Source organism: Rhinolophus sinicus, chromosome 11 (genome assembly GCF_057876585.1).
Source record: "Rhinolophus sinicus isolate RSI-liver-muscle chromosome 11, RSI-T2T, whole genome shotgun sequence".
Lineage (NCBI taxonomy): Eukaryota > Metazoa > Chordata > Mammalia > Chiroptera > Rhinolophidae > Rhinolophus > Rhinolophus sinicus.
This window is the reverse complement of record NC_142511.1, coordinates 5,142,225-5,164,479: the sequence shown is the minus strand read 5'-3', so window position 1 is coordinate 5,164,479 and position 22,255 is coordinate 5,142,225. Positions and strand designations below refer to the sequence as shown.

At 40.3% G+C, this 22,255-nt stretch overlaps 1 protein-coding gene across 10 annotated transcripts in view; it reads right to left on the bottom strand.

Annotated features, from left to right (window-relative positions):
• The window catches only part of DNM3 (dynamin 3), a 396,041-nt gene that overhangs the window by 330,261 nt on the left and 43,525 nt on the right, over positions 1-22,255 (bottom strand). For all 10 annotated transcript variants that reach the window (XM_074322210.2, XM_074322205.2, XM_074322209.2 and 7 more), the window contains exon 2: positions 11,228-11,301. In XM_074322210.2, the coding sequence (XP_074178311.2) occupies positions 11,228-11,301 (74 nt within the window). The remainder of the gene's footprint in view (positions 1-11,227; positions 11,302-22,255) is intronic.

The window sequence follows — 22,255 nt, the reverse complement described above, 5'->3', positions numbered from 1 at the left end:
AGATCAATGAGACGCTCACCATGAGATGTGAACTTATGTGTACATACAACGTGGGCATTTTCACCTTGGCATTGGTTATCTGACAGTGTATACTCCCCTTCCATGCCCAGAACCCTACAGAATAAAAATGCTGGTTGCATTTAGGCATTCGAATAAAGACATACCAGAGTTCTTAACCCAGCTCATTCTTAAAACATCTCAGTATTAACTTCTCCTACTTTCCTTATCCATTATAAATTAGCACCTTGATAAAAAATTTAGTGAGGCTGCTTAAATTGCCACGTCTGAAGCAATTTACCAATAAAAATTTGCATGATGCATTCACACTTTTCCAAGTGTTTTCAAATACGTTATTTTACTTTCTAAAATGTTGCATTTGTTTCATCAGCTGTCAAACAGATTGAAATGCTGTCTGTTCATTACAAGTAGAGTGTTTTAAAGATTAGAAATAATTTATAAAGCGCTCTGAACTTACTGAAGATGGAATTACCTTAAGGGGCTAATCTTGGGTAGAAGCATAGCTGTAGCCATTTAGGTGGTGTGGTGTCAAGAGCGTGAAAAAACTCCTACAGATTAAAAAACTTTCTCCTTCCCACAAGACAGTGCCACTAATAGACATTAATTTTTATAATATAAGGCTTCTCATTTTTTTCTGTTAAAATACAAAGATCTTTGGCATATTAACGCTTTAAACTGTATCAGTTACTTGTATCTGAGTGTAAATGAACTTATCAGATGCTCTTAGAATGGTTTTCAAGGTCCTAAGAGGATACAAAAATTCAGGCTCCTGGGACAGATTTCTAATAACAGAAGGAGTAAAAATGAATACAGATATAGCATGGTGGGACCCAAAACACAAATGAAATTTCTTAACAGCTTTATTATTTTATCTTAAATCAATCTTGAAATTCTACATGAACACTGAAGAAAGTTGTTGTTATCAAATTAATATATCTAAAATTATTGTGGATAAGCTTTTGAAAATAAAGCCATACAAAAGATATCCAGTATTTCCTGTGAAATACTGATGTTTCTCAGCCTGCTATGATGAAATTAAAACCATGTAAACTATGAGTGATACTTTTTAAAAATATCTAAGCCCAGTCAAATTAGAAGTCTTAATGGAGACTTAATGTGTATCTGTTTCCCCAACGTCCATACACACACAACTCGCTCAAAGAAATTCACCTAAGGATGGTATATCACACACACACACTCACACACACTTCTACACACTCACACACATACACACTCACACTCACCTCACAGACACACACACACATACACACACACACACACACACACACACACACACAAGTACTATTGGTTACAATTCTGTCGAAGCTGAGGATAAGGCTAGAGGCATAAAAAGAAGGAACGAAGCCTCAGTGCAAACACAACCCCAATCCACAAGAACCACACACCCTACCCATCTACCACACGCTTCTGTCAGACCACGAGGTGTCTGCTCCCTATTCTGCTTATCTCACTCCTGACAGATGTCAGTACACGGAAACTTCGTATACTACTCAGTAACCTCAAGAAATAGCTTTCACATGAAAAAAGGTGTTCAGTAAACTGCTAAAGAAGTATTCTTTATACATTTACTCAAATTGAACAATATCCGTAGCATAGATACAAAATCATTAAAAGATTTATTTTAAGGAGTAGCAACAATTTAGACAATAGTAAACAATTGAGACCATGTCTCAAGATGACACCTGCCTCATAAATCAGAATCGATCTGCATTATATTTAAATACATGTATGTTTGTTCTGAATTGTCCACTAATAGTTGGTCAATGAGAAGCCTGCACCGAGTCTGATATGGACATTGGGAGACACGTTCATGGCAAAACAAAATGTTAAATACAACGACGGAGAGTTAGATACATCATGTACATGTCAGGAACAAAGGGTTTTGATGAGGAATGAGAGGAACAAGGGCGAGCAGATATTTAAAATGGAAATCACAGTTGACATGCCGTAGATTTGAGACACTCCAAAGGATAGAGACTCGCAAGTTGCTTTGGACATTGCCTTACAGAGAGATATGTACAAATGTCATTATTTGTAAAGTATCACATGACCCCAAATTCCTATATAATGGAACAACAAAAACTGAAGGTAAGTGAGAGGCAATTCCACCCAGGTGTGTTACTTATACAGAGGTTTAAAAAAAAAATCAGGTCTCTTTAAATACTAGCCAAAATGAGAGTAACAGGAAGACAATCGGAGAAACATGGTAGGCAAGACACAACTGGCAACTTCCGGGTTGTATGCCACACTGCGAGCATTCGAAATCCATTGATTGAGTGAATGAATGAACGAATGAATGAATGAATGCAAAAACACAAAGATAAAAATTTACCAAACAAATACACTTCGGGAAAATAATGAGAAGAAATTCCACCAGGCTTGCAGGAGACTGTTAATATTAAATTAACACAATCATCGAAAAGTACGCCACGTGAATTTAGTTCCCTTTGTAAAATAAACACCTTCGGTTAATACACAACCATCTTGTAAACCAGCAGCACAGCTCAACTGTTCAATGGTCTGTTCTCAGGCTGTTCGGACAACAGAACAATCAGTTTCTTAAACTCATAGGCCACAGCTTTTAACAGAGGAGATCATCCATCCTGCCCTGCTGGTCAGGTGAATACTGAAGTCAGTGCTTCCAGGAGAGAAGGATGCAGGCGTGGCCAGAAGAAAAATAAGGCATATCCCCTCCCCCCCACTGAAGAGGAGAATGCAGAGAAAATGCATTCCAGACTCCTCCCACCCACCCAACAAATGCAAATTCAGGGGATACCTGTGATCTCCAATTTCTGGTGTTAGAAGCCCAAGGGGAAACAACGAGAGTGGAAGGAGTAGGGAAGTAGTAATTGTTAAGTGGCTACAGCATGGGCGCGATGTAAGAGAAGTCTGTTCATTTTCTTACAATAAAAATCACACCTCCTCCTCTCAGACTTAAATAGATACTAACAACTTTACAGCTTATCTTTTGGTCCTCTTCAATATCAACTATTTTGAGACAACACATTTTTTTTTAATGGGAGTGGGGAGAAGGGTAGAAAGAAAGAGAAGTTGGAAGGAAGGAAAGGGATAGGAAGGGAGGGAAGGAGGAGAAAGGAAGGAAGGAAGGAAGGAAGGAAGGAAGGAAGGAAGGAAGGAAGGAAGGAAGGAAGGGAAGAAGGGAAGAAAGAGAGGTGAATATAATCAATAATTCACAGTGAGATTCCAATAATGGAGCATAAAATAGAGACAAGTTGAATTTCTTGAGTTTTGCAAATATTAAAAGAACGGTGACCTGAAAAACACAATCAAACCAGATTTAAAGTAGATCTGTATGGAAATCCCAGATAGCACAAACTACCTTTTCCCCCTTAGAAACAAGGTTTATAGGAATCCTGAAGGAAAGCCATTTTGACCTCCCAATGAAACAGGTTACAAGTGTGGGAATATTTGGACAGAGTCTTACCTTGACACATGGATATGGCCTCTCCATCTCTATCTATTTAACAAGGATGTTGTGCCACCTAGGATCTCTGGATGTTCATTCATTTATCCATTGTGTCCAGTATTCCAGGAGTAATGACCCAAAGCACGCCCCAGAAATACAAATCCCGCTGACCCCTTCTGTGCCAATGATCCTCAAACCTCCTGGGAAAGCCAACATCCCCCACCACATATATTCTAATGTATGTTTGATAGTTCCACTTTCCAGAATTAAAGTTCTGTGCTTGGTAACTATGTGACATCTTACGGGGTCAACGCAAATTCCTGGAATTTATGGGCAATCAAAGAGGAGGGCCCCAGCTCCGAGGGATGAGTGGGTAGGAACTTGCTGTTACCGAGATTTCACTTGGAGGGTTTCACTCTCTACATTTACACCTGGGAGGTCAGCAGGTTATATAACAACAACACCAGGTGTTACTAGAATCTCAGCCTCTGGATAGTCTAAGAAAATCCTCCGACACACATGTATCGGATCATTACATTGTACACCTTACACTTACAGAGTTTTACATGTTAATTACATCTAAATAAAGCTGGGGGGAAAAACAGATCCCCAGGCTCTTGAATTGCAAGGGCCAGATGTGCTGGTGTCTGAGCGAGGCACCCTGACGGCAGCAGGTGGAGAAGACGGCTCAGCCTGGGAAGGCTGCCTGTTCAGACCTGCATAAAGACGCCAAGATCAAAAGTCAGACAGTTTTTCAATGACAGGTAAGTGTTCAACAAAAGGAGCCTAATAAAAAGAAGGGGGAAAGGAATCTAGAAAGAAGAAAGAGAAGGACCGTGAAATAATTAAATGAATCTGTTCTATGAGAGCTTCACAGCGCAACTCAAAGAGCAACAGCTTTAGTGAACGTTTTACCACCTTTCTCCGAAAATAAGACCTAGCCAGACCATCAGCTCTAATGCGTCTTTTGGAGCAAAAATTAATATAAGATCCAGTCTTATCTTACTATAATATAAGACCAGGTATAATATAATATAATATATATTATATAACATAATATAATGTAATGTAATATATAATACTGGGTCTTATATTAATTTTTGCTCCAAAAGACCCATTAGAGCTGATGGTCTGGCTAGGTCTTATTTTGGGGTAAACACGGTACCTGGCAGGAGTTCTTCAAAAGGCAGCTCCCTGAGCTCGACCCCAGATCTGCTGAATCAAAATGTCTGCGGGTGATGCCCGGGGTCCCCAGGAATCACCTGCACGTTTAAAATATTAGAATAACTATATTCAAGGGACATTAAACTAGGAATCTGCACTTGACATGCTAAACTGCCCTTTATGGGGAACCAGCACTGGAGCAGAACAAGGTCAAAGCTGCAGCTAAGAAAGAATGTTGTCAGAATCACATTTGGTTTTGCCATGAGGTTAACTTGTTACAATGAAAAGAAAACAAACATGTGGTCCTCGGCAAAAACAGACTATCTTATACTAAAATATCAATTTAAAGTTAAATTCGGATATTGAAATGGAAAACAAGTTGAGATCCATATTTTTAAAATATTTCTTCTGTTGTCATTCAAAGTCATACCTGGTTGTTTCCTCTCGTAGATCTCAGTCTACTATATGAAACTAGAAAACAAATCTTGCACATAAATCGGGATTTAAGGTCTAACTAATCTATGAACTTCTTTAAAACACCGGTGAAAAGGTGACATTTTCCTCCACAAGTTCCCTGACTGCTGTCACAGGAAGCAATCTCCTCAATTAGACTTTGTGCCTAGACACACAAATCTTCAGGCTGAGCTGAGGATGGACCCCACGTCGGGGTACAGCCAGCCCCTCTCTTAGAACCCAGTGGTGACACACCCCCTTCCCAAGCCTACCCGCTGCTTCTCAGACCCGCTGCCCGAACTTGGTATCTCCGCCTCACCCTGCTAGTTATGTGGTGTGTCCAAAACCTGTTTTCTGGCTTCTGTCACTGAGCCTATTTATTAAAATGGTCATTTACAGCAACTCCAACCCAAAATACTGAATAGTAATAATTCGCTAAGAAATTACAAGTCGTGTAATTTTTAAAACATGGACACACATTACACTGTGAAGTAGATGCAAGTCAAAGTTGGGAAATCAAATTTTGATGAATTAATAATATATTTGACACACATGAAGGGAGGAAGCAGCATACAAAAGAATACTTCTGTAATTCGAACAGTTACCTTTAATTCACCCATTTTTGTAATTTCTGATTTGTAATATCTTCATTTCTTACACTAATGTCATTAAAATAAAGGAGAGTGAGGCAACATGATAGCATTTTGAGAACTATTTTAAATAGCAAAGTTCTCCAGGACACAAAACCATTTGTCCTTAACCATGACAAACAGGCTTTATTTTTGTAAATCCTTAAGAGTAACGTTTAATGAGTGACTTGGATTCTGCTGCCTTAAAAAAATCACCTCTCCTTCAGAGGACATATCAACTTTCCAATGGATCACTTCTTAAAGCAGAGACACTTTCAATAATACTCAGTAGCTCCTCAAACACATCACACTCAGACACACTGGCTTTCTCAGTCTGACATGTCACTTAACCAGTAAACAGTGAGATGAGGTGTTGAGAAGAAGGAAACCAGTGGCATGTTGATAAGTGTTTAACAACCGGCACCCGAAGGGGGGAAAAGTCCTGATTTATAGCATTTGCCAATTCCCACACTTTCGATACTCCCACCATGATGTCCCTGAACACAGAGCTGGGAAGAGAGCCGCACTATCGGATCCCGGAGGCTGGCCCCAGCCACCTGCAACATGGTGCTGGAGGGAGCCCCCAGGCACTGAAACCTGCCCCCTTGTCTTACGAAGACCCCCCTACCTACTCCTGTGCTCTGGACACTGCAGTCCTTACCCTACACCTTGTCCAGCTCTTGCCCTCCCAAGTCACACCTTCAGAAATCCCACTGAGTCCAAACTACCATGACCTCTTCCCTTAAAAGTTTTATCATGGGGCGGCCGGATGGCTCAGTTGGTTAGAGCGCAAGCTCTTGACAACAAGGTTGCCGGTTCAAGTCCCACCATGGGATGGTGGACGACTTGGCGCTGACGGGCCCTGGAGAAACACACTGTTCCCCAATAAAATTTATTTAAAAAATAAAAAAAGTTTCATCTTTATTAACAAAACAGAGATGGTGGTTTTTCTCCCCTTCTTCACAACACTGTGATTTGTTGGATGCTCTTCTGTACTACTGTGTTTCCCCGAATATAAGACCTAGCTGGACAATCAGCTCTAATGCGCCATTTGGAACAGAAATTAATATAAGACCCAGTCTTATTTTACTATAAGACCGGGTATAATATAATATAACATAAATATAATATAATATATATAATATAATATAATATAATATAATATAATATAATATAATATAAATATAGTATAATATAATATAAATATAAATATAATAGAAATGTAATAGAATATAACATATAGTATACCTGGTCCTATATTAATTTTTGCTCCAAAAGACGCATTAGAGCTGACTGTCTGGCTAGATCTTATTTTTGGGGAAACACGGTAACTGTCCAAAAACAAAATATCTGGAATAAGTCACAGGGCTTGCAATTAATTTTCTGGCTTTGTTCAGAAACAACTACAGCAGTAGGTGGAGATAAGCCATGAAATAGTACAGAATGGGCATTATCTTGGAAAGCAGATGATTATTATGAATTAACCAAATAATTTCCATATTACTACTCACATAGTTATGTTCCCTTACATAAAAAAATACCCTATAAAAATACAAACTGTGGCCTCTTAGGTTGGTGCAAAAGTAACTGCGGTTTTTGCAATTATTTTTAACCTTTTAAACTGCAATTACTTTTGCACCAAAACCTAATTCAACTATAAAGAAAGCACTTCAAGTTTCCTATTTTTACAATGCAATATTAACAGTGTCAGAAAGATACGAGAACAATCCCTCCTCCTACGAACAGAGTGGCCTTGGACAAATGGCTTAGCCTTGCTGGGGCTCTTTCTAAAATGAGATTCATAACATCCATCTCAGAAGGTTCTTGTAAAGATTTAATGAAAACATCTCCAAACAGCGTGATGCTAATACATAATTAATGCTCAAAAAAATGGCATCGACTCATTATTATAATTATCTACATAGTGACTGTCCTGAGTCTAGCAGTCCTTTTCTAAGAGAGTCTAGAGTTGCAGGAGGAAAATATCTGCCTTAGAACACTAAGCATCCACGCAGTTTTGGATACTCCCCTGTGGGCTCTGACATCCCATATCTCAGGGCCCTGTGACATCACAGCCTCAAGTCTAACTTGCACAGGCTCTTAATGCCACACCCCCGGCTGCTGTCTCTGAACCCGATTCTAAGACATCACCCTCTGTAAAAATCCTGACTAGCAGCCCTCTTTAATTGGAGACAAGAACTGAAATGCACCACTGGGTTTTTAAGAGTTGCAAAAGCAAATGAAATCAAGTCAAAAGAGGCCGAGAGAAAGTTACTCATTCTATGCTGACTAGCATACCTTTTTTTCAGTGTAACTCGACAACACTAGATAGATGCATATATAAAGAAATGTAAATAACCTTGAAAAAGTAATGGAATTACTTTAACAGTCCAGTCAAAGAATAAGCTATAATACTATAATCAAGTATATCGTAGGAATGCAAGAATGCTTAAATAAGAAATCTCTGAATGCGAGGGTGAACATACCAAAGAGTTTTTCAGACGAGTGTCTTAATAAATGCCAAAATGGCTCTCAATAAAATTATGTACCTATTTATTAGCCTTTGAAATCTTTTAAAGATCAGGAATAAAATTGTTCTTTACCAGGAAAAACATGTAGTAAATAGTATACCTATAATTTAACGCACGAGGCATCGGCATCACAACCAAGAGGAAAACACGGCTCTGGAGTCCTGGCCAGCGAATGAGATGTGAAAGAGAAATGAGAGACATGGTCATGGGAATGAGAAGATAAAACGGACTTTATCAGCAAATACCTTGTCTCCGACTTCCCGGAGAAAATGAAGCCATCAGGTGAGGACTCCTTCAACTCTACCTCCTGCACAGCTCACCTGCAGTTCCCCCCACATGGTCCTCTTGCCGTGGTTGCAGTAGAAGAGGAGGCCCTTCCCTTCACTGTCCTAATGAGTAAAGAATCATCCCAACGCACTCTCCCATCCCTGTATCCCTCTGCTGTTTCTTTCGGGGACATTCCATGGCACCCACGTTAAGGCTCTAATCTTCCTACCATGTTCCCTTTCGAGGTGGCTGACCGACACCTACCCAATCAGCCTTTTCCCTGTTCTAGCAGCACTGTCTCTCCTTAGCCATCTCCTGTGGCCCCGCCTCACTCACGCCACCTCCAGCCCTCCTGGGCTCCTTGTTACACTTCAAACATCCTCCCTCCTGGTGTCTTCTAATGTCTCTCTGCCTACACACAGCAGCATGGCACGAATGTTCACTTTCGTCATCACTTAACACGCTCTGTGTTTGTGTTGCTCATGTGTTTTGCTTGTTGTTGGTTTCTCCGCAACTGGAATGTGAGCTCTGTGAGGACAGGAATAGTTGCCTGGGACTTGGGAGTCACTCAATAAACATTACTAATTGAATGAATGAATGAATGAATGAATGAATGAATATATCCAGAGAAAGTAGCATTTATGGAACTGACCCCAATTAGGAGCTGCAAGCACAAGTTAATCATACGAGCAATGACACAATCCCAGCATGCTCCTTTCAGACATTTTGTTAGCCCTCCACCAACCCAGGCCTGTAGTCATACATGGAATTTCCCCAGGAATAGTTCACTTAGGATGAAAAAAACATTTTTTTTTTAATAATGAGCCTCGTTCTCAGCTGTCACTGGCTGGAGTAGTGTGCTACAACACGAAAGCCCCGTTTCGGGGTCCCTGAATGATGGTGGGCCAGCTTTCCCTGGGAGGAAGAATTTCTAGTCCACATTGCATGAAAAGAGAGGTGGGGTGAGACGTATGATGCTCATGAATTAATGGGAAGTAATGAAAAAACGGTCAGGAGCTTAGCAGGGACAAGACTGGGGGACTGTTAGCAAAAGGGTAGAAGAAGCATGTGAGGTACCTTCTCACTAGCGCTCAACGTGTAAGAGAACTTTTCCCATGTTAACACTCACCAAAAGATCCCATGGCAAAGAAGGTGATTACTATTCTGGTCAATGAGTCTCTTTTCTCAGCCATCTCAGTATTTGAATGATAAGCATTTATTGAATCAGTTAAGAAATGCAGATGAAATGACTCTATAACTAAAACACCCAAGAGAATCAATTAAAAATATTTTAATCTGTCAAATGTACAGTAAGATGATTATTTTAAAAATTAAAAGGAAAGAGAGCCGCTTTTACATAGATCAGCAATGAGGAATTATAAAATACGGGGGGGGGAACCCCTATTCAAATCACAAGGACAACAAAAAGTAAACATGAACACCCCAACTAGAAATGCATGGACACCACATAAAGACCATCAAGAATTTTACCAAGAAATACCGAGAAGATCTGTGCAAATGAAAAGATATAGCATGGTCCCTGGATTGGAAAAACAATGAACATTTTAAAGAGCGCGATTATTCTCTAATAAATCTATAGGTTTAAAATAATTCTAGTGGGAATAGCTTTGTCTTTGCAAAATTATTCTAAACTCTGTCACACAAACAGGAAAGAAATGCTAACTAAAAAAAAGTAATGGGGGGAGGACAATAGCCCTGACAGATAGATATTAAAGCAAATTATAAAGCCACAAAAGCAAAACTGTGGTATTGGCACCATAAAACAGAAAAGATATTCAGAAACAGATGATGGCGGAAGTAGAACAGAAGACAAAGGAGACTGGGAAAATATTTCAGCATAAACAAAAATAAATTTCAGATAAATAAAGAATTAAATGTTAAAAAATAAAAAAAACATGTAAAAAGAAAATCATGCTAAATATTTACTCTTTGTGAAACGTAAATGTATAGTTTTACAACCATACAGAGTTAAAACCTCTATACATTAAAATGATATAAGCAGAATATAAACCACTAGAAGGGCAGGGGCTTTGCCCGAGTCACTGCTGTATCTCCAGAGCCTAGAACAGTGGCTGGTTCTCTCCAGCGCACAAAAGAAGACCTATAAACACCAACTAACCACAACAAATCTTCAACATCATCAGTTGCTGAGAAATAAGAATGAAAACAAAGCTCATTCATCTATCAAATTATCACGGTGTTAATGAGAGCGGCAAGCCCAGCACATTAGATATAGATACAGACATGAATATGTGAACACAGGTATAGATTCACATACATACGCATACAGGTATTACCTGGGTGTTGAATTACTACTTAAAAAAAGAAATCACACACACACACACACACACACACACACACACACTCACTCACAGGAAGGAGGTATACCAAAGGGATATTAAGTGGTTATGCTGTACTGTAAAATTATATAGATGAATTACAATGATAAAATATTACTTCCTAAGCCTAAAAAATGGTAGGTGTTTAAAAATCCATGCAAACCAGGCTTTCCCTTTAACGCAATCAAAGGAATCAAAAGAGCAAGAAGGAGGGAGGAGCATTTGGAGAGAAATGTAGGTAATCACCCACAGCAAAGTAATCACAAAAACATCTCTGTGACTACAACCCACCGCCCAGGAATGGAGGCAACAGGTACCAGGGATGGCCTCCAAGTGGCAAACATCCTCATTCATTACCTGCTTTGGAAGTTACAAGCTGGAGCACCAGAGGCCGTCTAGTCACGATGCCTGACCCTCGAGGGAGGAAGTCTCTAAAAAAAAAAGAAGAAATAATAGATTGAGGCATGAAGAAATTGGAAGGAATTCTGATCACCTGTAAATTTGTAGGTCGAGTTCCACAATAATTTTTCCAATTCCCCACTTTTCAATGCATTACAAGTCTAAAGAATGCTAGACCCATCGTATAAAAGCAACATTTGCAAAAAGCAAAAACACATAAATAAATAAGAGGTGGGGCCTCTCATACTGAATATTGATACGTGTACATTGTCATGATGACCTCGCTAGAATACATTGCTCATTTCTATATAGCTGGAATTCATAAAAGTTTGCGTCACTGTGTAGTTTCCATTAATTTTTATTTTCAGAGAATTGGCATTAATAAAAACATTTGATGCAGAAATTAATCCTTAAACTCTTTTTGGTACTTAACAAATTCAGTACTCTGCCTAGCTTCAAGATCAATATTCCTACCATCAAATACTGACAATTACTAAAGGTACATTAGATTGCATCTTCTAAATATCCCGAAATCTTTCTCCAATAAAAGGTCACATATAAAATGTGGGCTCAGAGATAAATATTGTGTATGTAGAAATTAACAGAAAAAAAAAAATGCAATTTCAGTTTTGTTTGTTCTCACTCCTGATAAATGGGAGTTTTTAATAATTAAAGATTGTGTTTAAATGGCATGTTAATATACACTAGAGCAATAAAACTGCAGCAAAGAAAGTATTATATAATTACATCTGCAGTGCCACATAAATCCTACTGATTCTGCGGTGTCAAAGAATTCATAAACATGCCTACAACACAGTTTTCGAACACATTTAGAATGCCTCGAAACTTGGAGAAGAATCCTCATTTTAAAAACCACAGAATTCCATTCAAAACAAATCTCTGACTCAATGGCAGTGTTTAAAAAGTGGTTCCAGGGCCACCAGAAGGTGTCATGACCACAGAAGCCCACCGCCATCCTGAACTTCCAGATTCAGAACATTCTAGAAGGTGTGTCATCCGTACTCTTTCACAAGCTCTAGGGACTCCATGCTTGCATCAGTTTGCGAACCACTGGCCTCAGGTCAGGATATATCACTCAACAATGTGGTGGGGATATCAGCAGGGGGCATGCTAAGAATTCTGAAGAACGTTGGCAGACAGAGCTTCCCCACAGATAGGGTTTCAGAGACTGGCCAGCAACAAGGCTGCAAAACCAACACCTTTAGGTCCACTGATACTTTAGAATGGAGAGTCACAGAGATAAAAGTAAGAAAATTTCCCCAGCTACAACTCATTTATTTTGCAAGTGTTAGTGTAAATTAATGACTTTACTCCACAACTCCAAGGGCTAAGTTCATTTAGCATGTCACTGTATGTGACTAAAATAGAGTAGTAAAGCTACAGACATGCATTTGCTCTAAAAAGATGCCACCAGAAATAAATATTATGTATTCATCAAAAACAAAACAAAAATTCACTGAGAAACTAAGGAGTGCTAGTTAGACGCTCTCGCCACCAGGAGTTTGAAATCTGATGGAAAAATTAAGGCATGCCCACAGAAAGACATCAAAGAAAGGGACAGATAAACTACATTTGGAGTTCAGGAAAGAGAGAGGCTGCTACTCCCTTAAAAAAATATCTGAATCCATATAACGACTCTTTGAATGTTTTCCAAGAACCACATGAGAATATCTGCTAGTTTGGATGGTTTCACCACAAATTTAATCAAAATGAGCACAGCATCTACTCTGTGCCTGGAATCAGAAAGAAAGAAGTAATTTGAGAAGCAAAGGATAAAGGGAAACCAAAACAAAACACAACTCCAGAGCAAAGAGCAGAAGGACATTTGGTTGGGTCCACGAATGAGTTTTTAGGGTGTACAGACGCCAAAGAGAACTATGCAGGCGTTCCAATGCCCGAATAATGCCATTTAATGAATCAATAATCTTTTGTTTAAAGGGAAAAAAAGAGGTAGAGGAAAAGGAAAGATGGAGGGAAAGAAGAAGGAATAAAGGAACCTTAGTTACTTAATATCTCTGTGCTGGGATCTGTTTCAACTCACATTTATGGCCATGTATTTATAATGTAATTTAGTGACCATCCCTTTGAACATCATTTAAAGCAAAACAGTATGTATCAAACATTTGAAATAACAAGAAATTATCCTGTGTTTGGCTGAAAAGAAAGCCCACAGACACATCTAATTCTGTACTCTACTTGTTTATGAAGCCCACAGAACTTTGCATTAAGAGGTATAATGGATTCAGGTATCCAACCCCCTTCTTACTAACTCACACTTACTCGGCCCCTTCAGGGTTCTCTCCAGTCTTACCTCCAACACACACATTCTCATTAAAAGGTTTGACAACCAAATCTTGCTGTTTGGAAGTCTCCCCTGACTTCCCGGCAGTATCTGGGGCACCACAAAACGGGAGAATTTCTCTCTTCTGAGGAGTAGCAAATCTGGCATTTTGAAGATACACATTCTTCCCACCATCCAGTAGCATGAAAACCACCAGTCCAGCACACTCCTGCTGTGAGAGCTAAGGCGGTGAGCCCTCCAACGAAACGGAGAACCTGGATTTGAGCCCCAGTTCTACCATTGAATGGGCAAAATTCTCTCTAAACCTGTTCCTTTTGCTACCAGACTGAAATAACGCTGTGGATGAAATGAGACGTAATGAATGGCAGCTTTTTAAAAGCCCATGCACCACAGCAAAAAGTAGTACCTACTATTATTATCACTACAATATAGCTACAGTACGTTTTTCCTGATATTGTATCATTCTCTTCTCTAAAAAAAAAAAAAAAAAAAAATCTAAGTCTCTACATACAAGATTTTGACATTTCATGAATGGAATTTGGAGATAACGCGCCTCAGACCCCACTTGATCTGTCCCCTTGGGGTTGACCAGCTGCACCGGTTTGGAAAGCACAGCCTTATTCCTCTCTCCATCCACAGGGAGTCAGGCATCCACACAAACAATCATGAATAATTCAGTAGCCATTGAGTGCGATCATCCATTTGAATTTTCTTATTTTCTGTGCAATAGGTGGTTGGTTTTTTTCCACAAGTATACCTATTGGGAAAACTACTTTGCTAAACCAATGCATAGAAAATCCTGACTGTGGCTTCAGTATTACTTTGGATTTAAACACCATACATATATATATTAGACCATAAATTATGTATTAGACCGTAAATTATATATATATACACACACACATATACATATAGTGTTTAAATATATATAATTTATGGTCTAATACATATGTGAAAAATACAATTTGTATGCCGTTTTCCTCCACAATGGACCTCCCAGGTACAGAGTAAGAAGAGTAATCTGAAGACTGCCATGATTAAACTGACTCCATTCCACTGTCTGAATGTCTTGTTTATGAGCAGAGCGTACAGGTTTTAAGGCAGGAGGAGAGCTTTTCTCTGTGTACCACCCAGCAGCTACAACTCAGATGCCTTTCTTCTCTCCCAATCCACCTCCAAAAAGCACGATTGTGCAGTCCTAACAAACAGCTGCTCTTCAGGCAATAAGTCAATGCTCTTTCAGGATTTCCTGATGCCTGCACAAAAAAGTAGAGAACAATTCTCATGCTACGGTCTTGATAATATTTATTGGCTCTTCCAGAAACTTAGTTACCAAGAAATATTACCACTGCTTCACTAGGAAATAACTAACCTTTCTTTGGAAGGCTACAATCAGAGAGCGCACTTGCTCTATGAACAAAGCTCAAAGGGAATTTTGTCCCTTAGTGTAAATAAAGTAACTACAGAGATGGCTTTCTTCAATATAGGCATAAATGATCATTACCCAGACGATGTGCTCAGTAAAAAATGTCTAACATCTGCCCTCAACTAAACACAAGAGGCATAAACCATACTCTCGGAGAAGTTAATTCGTGTAGCGAGTCATTCAAACATAAATAAGCTTGGTCTTAGACAATGACATGCAAATGATTACAATAATCGTGACAGGGTACTAGGGTTAAGTTCCTGGAGTACTGACTCAGAGCAGGGACTAATCTATTCTACTTGGGGGACTGGCCCGAGAGACACAGACAGACGTAAGGAAGGAAGCATTCCACAGGGGATCGGGACGTGCAAAGACATGGAAGACCAAAATAACAGAGAACATGAAGGAACCAAGGACTGAGAAAAGGTCCAAAGGAGGTGAAGAGTCTGGAGCAGGAGGCAGAAACAGACCTTCACTTGTATTTTGTAATTCCTGTGAGCACTGAAGAGTTTTAAGTGGTCAGATTTGCATGTCAGAAGAATCACCAGGGGACAACATAGAAAATGCTGGAAAAGGGAAAGACAAAAAACAGACTAGTCAGTAACCAGGTGAGGCCCTTAAGGAAGATGATAAAGCTTAACTAAGGTGGTAAAGGTGGAGATGGAGACAAGACAACAGAGAGAATGGACAATTGACAGGACTTAATGATGGCTTGATGCAGAATGAAAGGACATGGAGGAGATGGGATAACGCTTACATTTCGGGTTAAATGGTGGTACCATTAACCAGAACAGGAAATCAGGAAGGATAGCTGATATTTATATCATGTTCACCATGTGCCAGGCTCATTCTCATTTGATCCTGATAACAACCCTATGAGGTAGGTTCTACTGTTATTCTTACTTTACAGATGAAGACACCGAGACACAGGAAGGTCACATAACGTTCTCAAGGCAACAAAGCTAATAAGTGACTCACACCTAGAGAGTCTAACTCTAGCAGCTGTGCCCTTGACCCCTAGACGAGGCTACATTGTAAAAGAAATGGGGGAAGAAGATGAGCGAATATATTTGGATATGTTGAACTTTAGGTGCCTGAAGAATAAATATCCAGATGGTGACAAGAGCAATTGCTCAGCAGTTAGACTGAGCAATTGGAATGCAGGATAAAAGTCCTGTCTGGAGATAATAATTTGAGTCATCAATAGAGCAGGTAATTGAGAAGAGATGAGTAGGAACGGAGATGAGAAAGGTGATGAATGTGGACTCTGAGAAACGCCAACATGTAATGGGCACCGGAAGGAAGTAGAACCGAGAAATTGAGAGGGGCCCCTAGAGAGATAAGCCACATACCAGACATCAGAGGTATCCCCAAAATCACACTAGCCTTTAGACGTCTCTACTTAGAAGTCTCAAGCCCAATTTCTACAATTCAGTTCATTATCATCTATCCAACACGTTTCTCCTCCTTCATTCACAGTCACAATCCACGTCACTGGCTTCCATACATGTCAGCCTAGCCAAGCACTGAGAATTATCCATCCTCCATCTTCCCCCACCTTCATGCTTCACGTTCGTCACTAGGTCCTACTGATTCTACCTCTTTAATAGCCCTGAGTGTATCCTCTCTTCTCTATTCAATCACCACTCCAGGTGCCACCAACTTTTATATAGATTAGTCCCCATCTCCCAAGTGATTTCCCTGGATCCGAGGTGAGCACCCTCCAACCCAACCTCAACAGTAACACAAGTCCTATCACATCATTTCCAGACATTGAATCATTAAATGTCTCCTCATCATCCTGAGCATGAAATCCAGACAGAAAACAGAGCAGGAAAATTTTTTAAAGCCCTGTCCTCTAGTGGCAGTCTCTGTGTTCTCAAACTCAGTGCCATGGCACACTCCATGCTTCCCTCATGGGGTGCCCCTCCCCACTTCTCCCTTTAAGCCAACTCCTATTTAATCTTCACCACCCTTGGGAAGCCTCCTTTGAAATCCCTGTACATGCCTCCATCTAAGCTCTCAACACACACCTGTCGCCCCTGGTCTATTTACATACACATCTGCTACCTCACCCTGTGTTCGCCCCAGCGCCACCTCCAATGCCCAACTATCAGATATTTTTAACACTGTCTACCTGCCCTTTAAGGAAGATTTCTCATTGCCTCATATATTCATAACACGGAGGGAAAACATTCCCATATCTGATTCCCCAACAGGCAGACAGCTAAGTGGCATTTCACATCAACAGAAGGAACACACAAGAGGACTTTCAATGTACCACTAATTTGCTGAGGTCATTTAAATTAATATCTTATTATGAATGTCTGAGATCCAGCAGTATTTGTCAAAGTACAAACTACAAAACACCGGGTGAGCCAATATCACTGCATGTCTAAAGACATGGAATAGAATTTAAAGGAAACAATTTAAAAAAAAAGATCCTAGGGCCAATATACTTCTAAAAATCATTCCTTCAAGACAGAGCGGTTTCTTGTAAAACATTATCTTTAAAGTATAATTTTACGAGCTCCAAAACAATCCCTGTAGAATTACTATCTCACAATCCTTGAAAATGATAACCCAATTTAAAAGAGAGAGAGAGGCAAGTCACTGCCAAATCCTGCCCACCCTCCCACCCCAAGAAGCACTGAGGTCATGGCCTGAGAAGGCCCATCACAATGGCACAGTTCAAATGGCTTTGTGCTTGCGTGTCCCAATCCCGGAGCCTTGCAGACCATTACAATGCCACTTTAATTGCTGAAGGACGTAATTATGGCCAAATCCACACAGATTTCATTGGAAATTTTCCACTGCCGTTTTTCTTCTCTCCCCTAAAAGCTTGGCCCAGAGTGAGAATATTAGCACTTACAGATTTGTAACAGAGCACATTTTGCTGTTATCGGTTACTCTGCAATTTGAAGTATTCAGTAAATACCACCATCTTTTTGTTCGAAAGGCATAGTTACAAATCCAATTGCAGGAACCACATGCATTTATTTATTTATTTACACCCAGGAAATTTCAGTATTTATCTTTTATTCACGAAGCTCAAAATTGCTAAGAAGACGGTTTCATTAAACCTAATTAATGAATAATTCATGTTCCCACTGCAACGTTAAAAATGCAAACGTTTCTGGGACAGAGACGTGTGAACTGAGTGAAGAAGTTTACAAACACCACATGTTCTATACCCACCAGGAAACACTCTCGAGAACTTGACGCCTCCATATTTAATCCATTTTAGTTGCTTATTCAGAGAGTCAGTTCGTTCAAGAATTAAAGCCTCAGGTTAATGAGTCGCAGCAGATAGCAGAGACATTTGGCCAGTGCTGGATTCCAAATCACAGATGATACTTTCCCGGGCAGCTGCCAGGCACACTGATGACTAAAGAGACCGCTGGTTGCCGGCCAGATATACTTTTCCCGCTTATTTCTTAGTAACAGAATCCCAGTTTTGTTGGGAATGGCAATATGCCCAACTTTAACAGATAAACAGACACATAAATCAATCTACGTTTCCCGGCCTCCCTGGAAAATGGGGTGTCCACGTGACTGAGTTTCAGTCATTCCGATGTAATTAGAGCTTGCTGACTGACATCAAGGGTATTTCCCTTAAAGGGTCTGACTTAGCTGGTGGACCTTTTGCCTTCCCTCCTCTCCTTGTCAGTTAGACGTGATAGCGGAGTGCAGCAACTACCTTAAACCACAGGCCAACCGGGAAAACGGAAGCTATGGGCTAAGGACGGCAGAGCAGGAAAGGACAGAGTCGAGGGCAGTGTTGGCCTTACCAGTCCCTGAACCAGCCTCGGGCTGCCTCAGACAGGGAGTGAGAAAGAAAGAGAGAGACACTCTGCTTTGCCACAGTGTTTCCTAACTTCTTTTTATTCGTTTCCCTAAGGAACTTTGACAGACATTTTACCCCATTACATTTCCCCCATTACCTTTAAAAGCACAGATTCACTGTTTATCAGTACTGTGTGTACAGCTGTGCTTTACACATAAAAAGAGTAAGGTTTTCTGTCCCCCACAAATCAATTTTTGCCCCCTTGGGGACATCACCCCCCTTGAGAATATGTAAATAAGAGAACCCAGGATACTAAACATTTGGCCCCACTAGTCATCTCTTCCTGCAGGGTTTCTAAAAGGGATCGATGTGGAAAGGACAAGGTCAGATGGCTTCTGCCTCAAACCCCAGTACATCCCCCTGCCAACCCTGCAAACAGGGTACCTTTGGCAGCCTTAAGGCTTGTACCAACGAGGCGGAAAGGCCTTCCTCCCCGCTTTCCATGAAGCCCATACATGAATCTCAGATGTCTGTTCTTTGGCAAGGAAAGGGCCATGTGTGGGAGATCCCACCCAGCGAGAAGAACCCAGGTCAAGAGAACACGAACCCAGTGAGGAACGCAGGGCTGGCCAACCGCCCCTAATGAGGCCTGACTGGGACACCGGCCCAATTACTGTCCTTGGTCCTGAACGTCTATTACCAGTTTCTTGGCAGGGGGGCTGGAAGTGAAGAACAGGGATCGAAGTAGAAGAAAGCTTCCTACCCAATACTGTGCTTTTCTGTTTTCACCTGTTCTAAGAGGTTGGAAGAAAAATTACATGTAGGTATTTCATTGGAAGCCAAAAAAGTATAGGTTAGTTTCTTCACTAAAACAGAACATAGAGCCATAGCCACACCGTATATTTAAAAAGCGTGGGGCTCTGATTCCCAGGAATTGTGGATCCAGGGATCCAGCTCCTCCCTACCACTCTGGATGCCTCATCCATTATCCCCCACCCCGTGCAAACCTTTCATTCACAGATATCTGGTTCCCAGGTGACGTCACACGAATTTCAGACCTCCAGACCTCCGTACTGACTCCTCTCCCACAGAAGCCCTTCCTTCCCCCAAGGTAAGGCCCTCCTTTACCCATCTCGCCCTTACAGACAGAATGCTGGCACAGCCTCCTGTGGGAAGCGTTTGCTGATTTGTCAGTGTACTTAGATGCTCCTCCGCTTTATTCCAAAGTACCACAAACCCCAGTCCCATCTCCTCCCCTGGACAAGTTCCTTTAAAACTGGGACCTCATTTCTGTAAGGCCGATGCCACCACAGCAGCTGGCACAAAGAAGGTACTCAGTGGTGACCTGTTAAACAAATAGAGTCAGCATTCTAGGACTCAAAACTAAATGTATTGGAAAGATAAATTTTAAGAGTGATTTTTAAAAAGATAAATAGGTCAATGTGCATAATTAAAAATATAGGTATTATATGTGTGACCTATTATTTTATTTTTTTATCTGAAAAGTATTTTTTTTTTGTTGTCTATTTAATTGAATTTTTCTGTGATCCTATACCATTTTGACTATGGAAATTTTAAAGAAAAGGAAATAAGAAAGAAGGAAAAGCACTCAATATCTAATAGACAATATACATACATGTGTACATAAATAATATGTGTGTATATACACATATACAATAAATATTTAGCTATTTCTTATATACAAAGTTACCCTTGAAACTATATTCCCAGTAAAATTTTAGGAAAAATATGTTTAATAGCTCCAAGTCCTAAGACATACTTACTAAAAGTAGCCAGTGGAAGCACATAACAGAATTCAGTAAACTCTTGCTTACTACTCAATAAACTCTGCTGACTAAAGAAGGCACATTAATGAGTAAAGAATTATTTTCTCTATCTACAGTTTGCCCAGTACAGCCATTAGACTACATTACATATTTGTACATGTCAAGAATAACCTGGGGGCGGCCAGGTGGCTTAGTTGGTTAGAGCATGAGCTCTGAACAACAGGGGTTGCTGGTTCAATTCCCACATGGGCCAGTGAGCTGCGCCCTCCACAACTAGATTGAAGACAAAGAGTTGCCGCTGAGTTGGCAGAGGGGCGGCCGGATGGCTCAGTTGGTTAGAGCGCGAGCTCTCAACAAGGTTCAATTCCCGCATGGGATGGTGGGCTGTGCCCCCTGCAACTAAAGACTGAAAACGGCAATTGGACTTGGAGCTGAGCTGCGCCCTCCACAACTAGATTGAAGGACATAGACTTGGAGCTGACGGGCCCTGGAGAAACACACTGTCCCCCAGTACCCCCCAATAAAATTTATTTTTTAAAAAGAATAATATGAAAACAGTATGTCCACCAACAATCAGTAATCTGATAGTGTGTGTGACTAAGGTGACAGCTTTGTCTCTAACCCAAATCGTCTGCTACACTAAACTGGTCGGTGGCCTCCTTCTCTATTCAGAGCAGATGGTGCCCAAAGCATCATTTGCCTCAGCAGCAGCATTTACTCTTTCTCCTAAGACCTCAAAGCACGCCATCCAGACAAGCACTCAAGCTTCTGAAATTTTAAAAAGTCCCAAGGAGAACAGACCATTAGACTGAAGACAAAACAGTCAAGACTGGCAGAATCTACTAAAACATCAATGGCCATTATTGTTTAAGATCATATTTAACTTGTGGAAACAGAACAGAGAGCTATTAATGGAGTAATTCTACTCAAATGTGCATTTTTCTATCTTCACTGGAGTTTTATTATATAACATAATCTTTATTTCTGTAAAATGCTTTTAAATCCTTCTTTTTTAAGGCAGTACGGCCGGGTGATTTAAGGGCACACGTTCCAGCACTAAAATGCCTGGGTTTGAATTCAGAATCCACTACTTCTTGGCTCGGTTTCCTCATCTGTACATCGGGGAAGAAGATAATATCATCCTTTCTCTGCTGATGGTCAAATGTATATCACAACTCAATTTTTTTCTTATTTGAGAAAGGTAAGATGACGCACAAAACATATACTGTGGAATGAAATCTGAAGCAGCACCCTGGAATCAGACATCCTGGTGTTTCTCCCGCAAAACAAATGAACAGGTATTTACACTAACAGAGAGAAAGACAAACTGTGAGTAGCCTCACATCACTCAGGTGGAGTTTGCCTGGAAGTGAGTTTAGGCCAGTGTAAGTTTTAACAATTGAGGTACAAAAATACTATTTGGTTTTCAAAGCATTTTGCATTTTGAAATCATAGACAAGAAGACTGACGTACTTATCGTAATACTTAGACGTCGTAAGTGGTCAAAACATGTTGGCTGCCATCATTACCACCATCATCATCAGAAGCATTATTCTTAGAAGAAATAGTAGTAAGCTGCCCTGAAATTTATTAATTATTTATCCAAATTTGTTTCAGAAGCTAATATATCCCCATAGCAACAAGTAGTGATTACCTTTGGCTC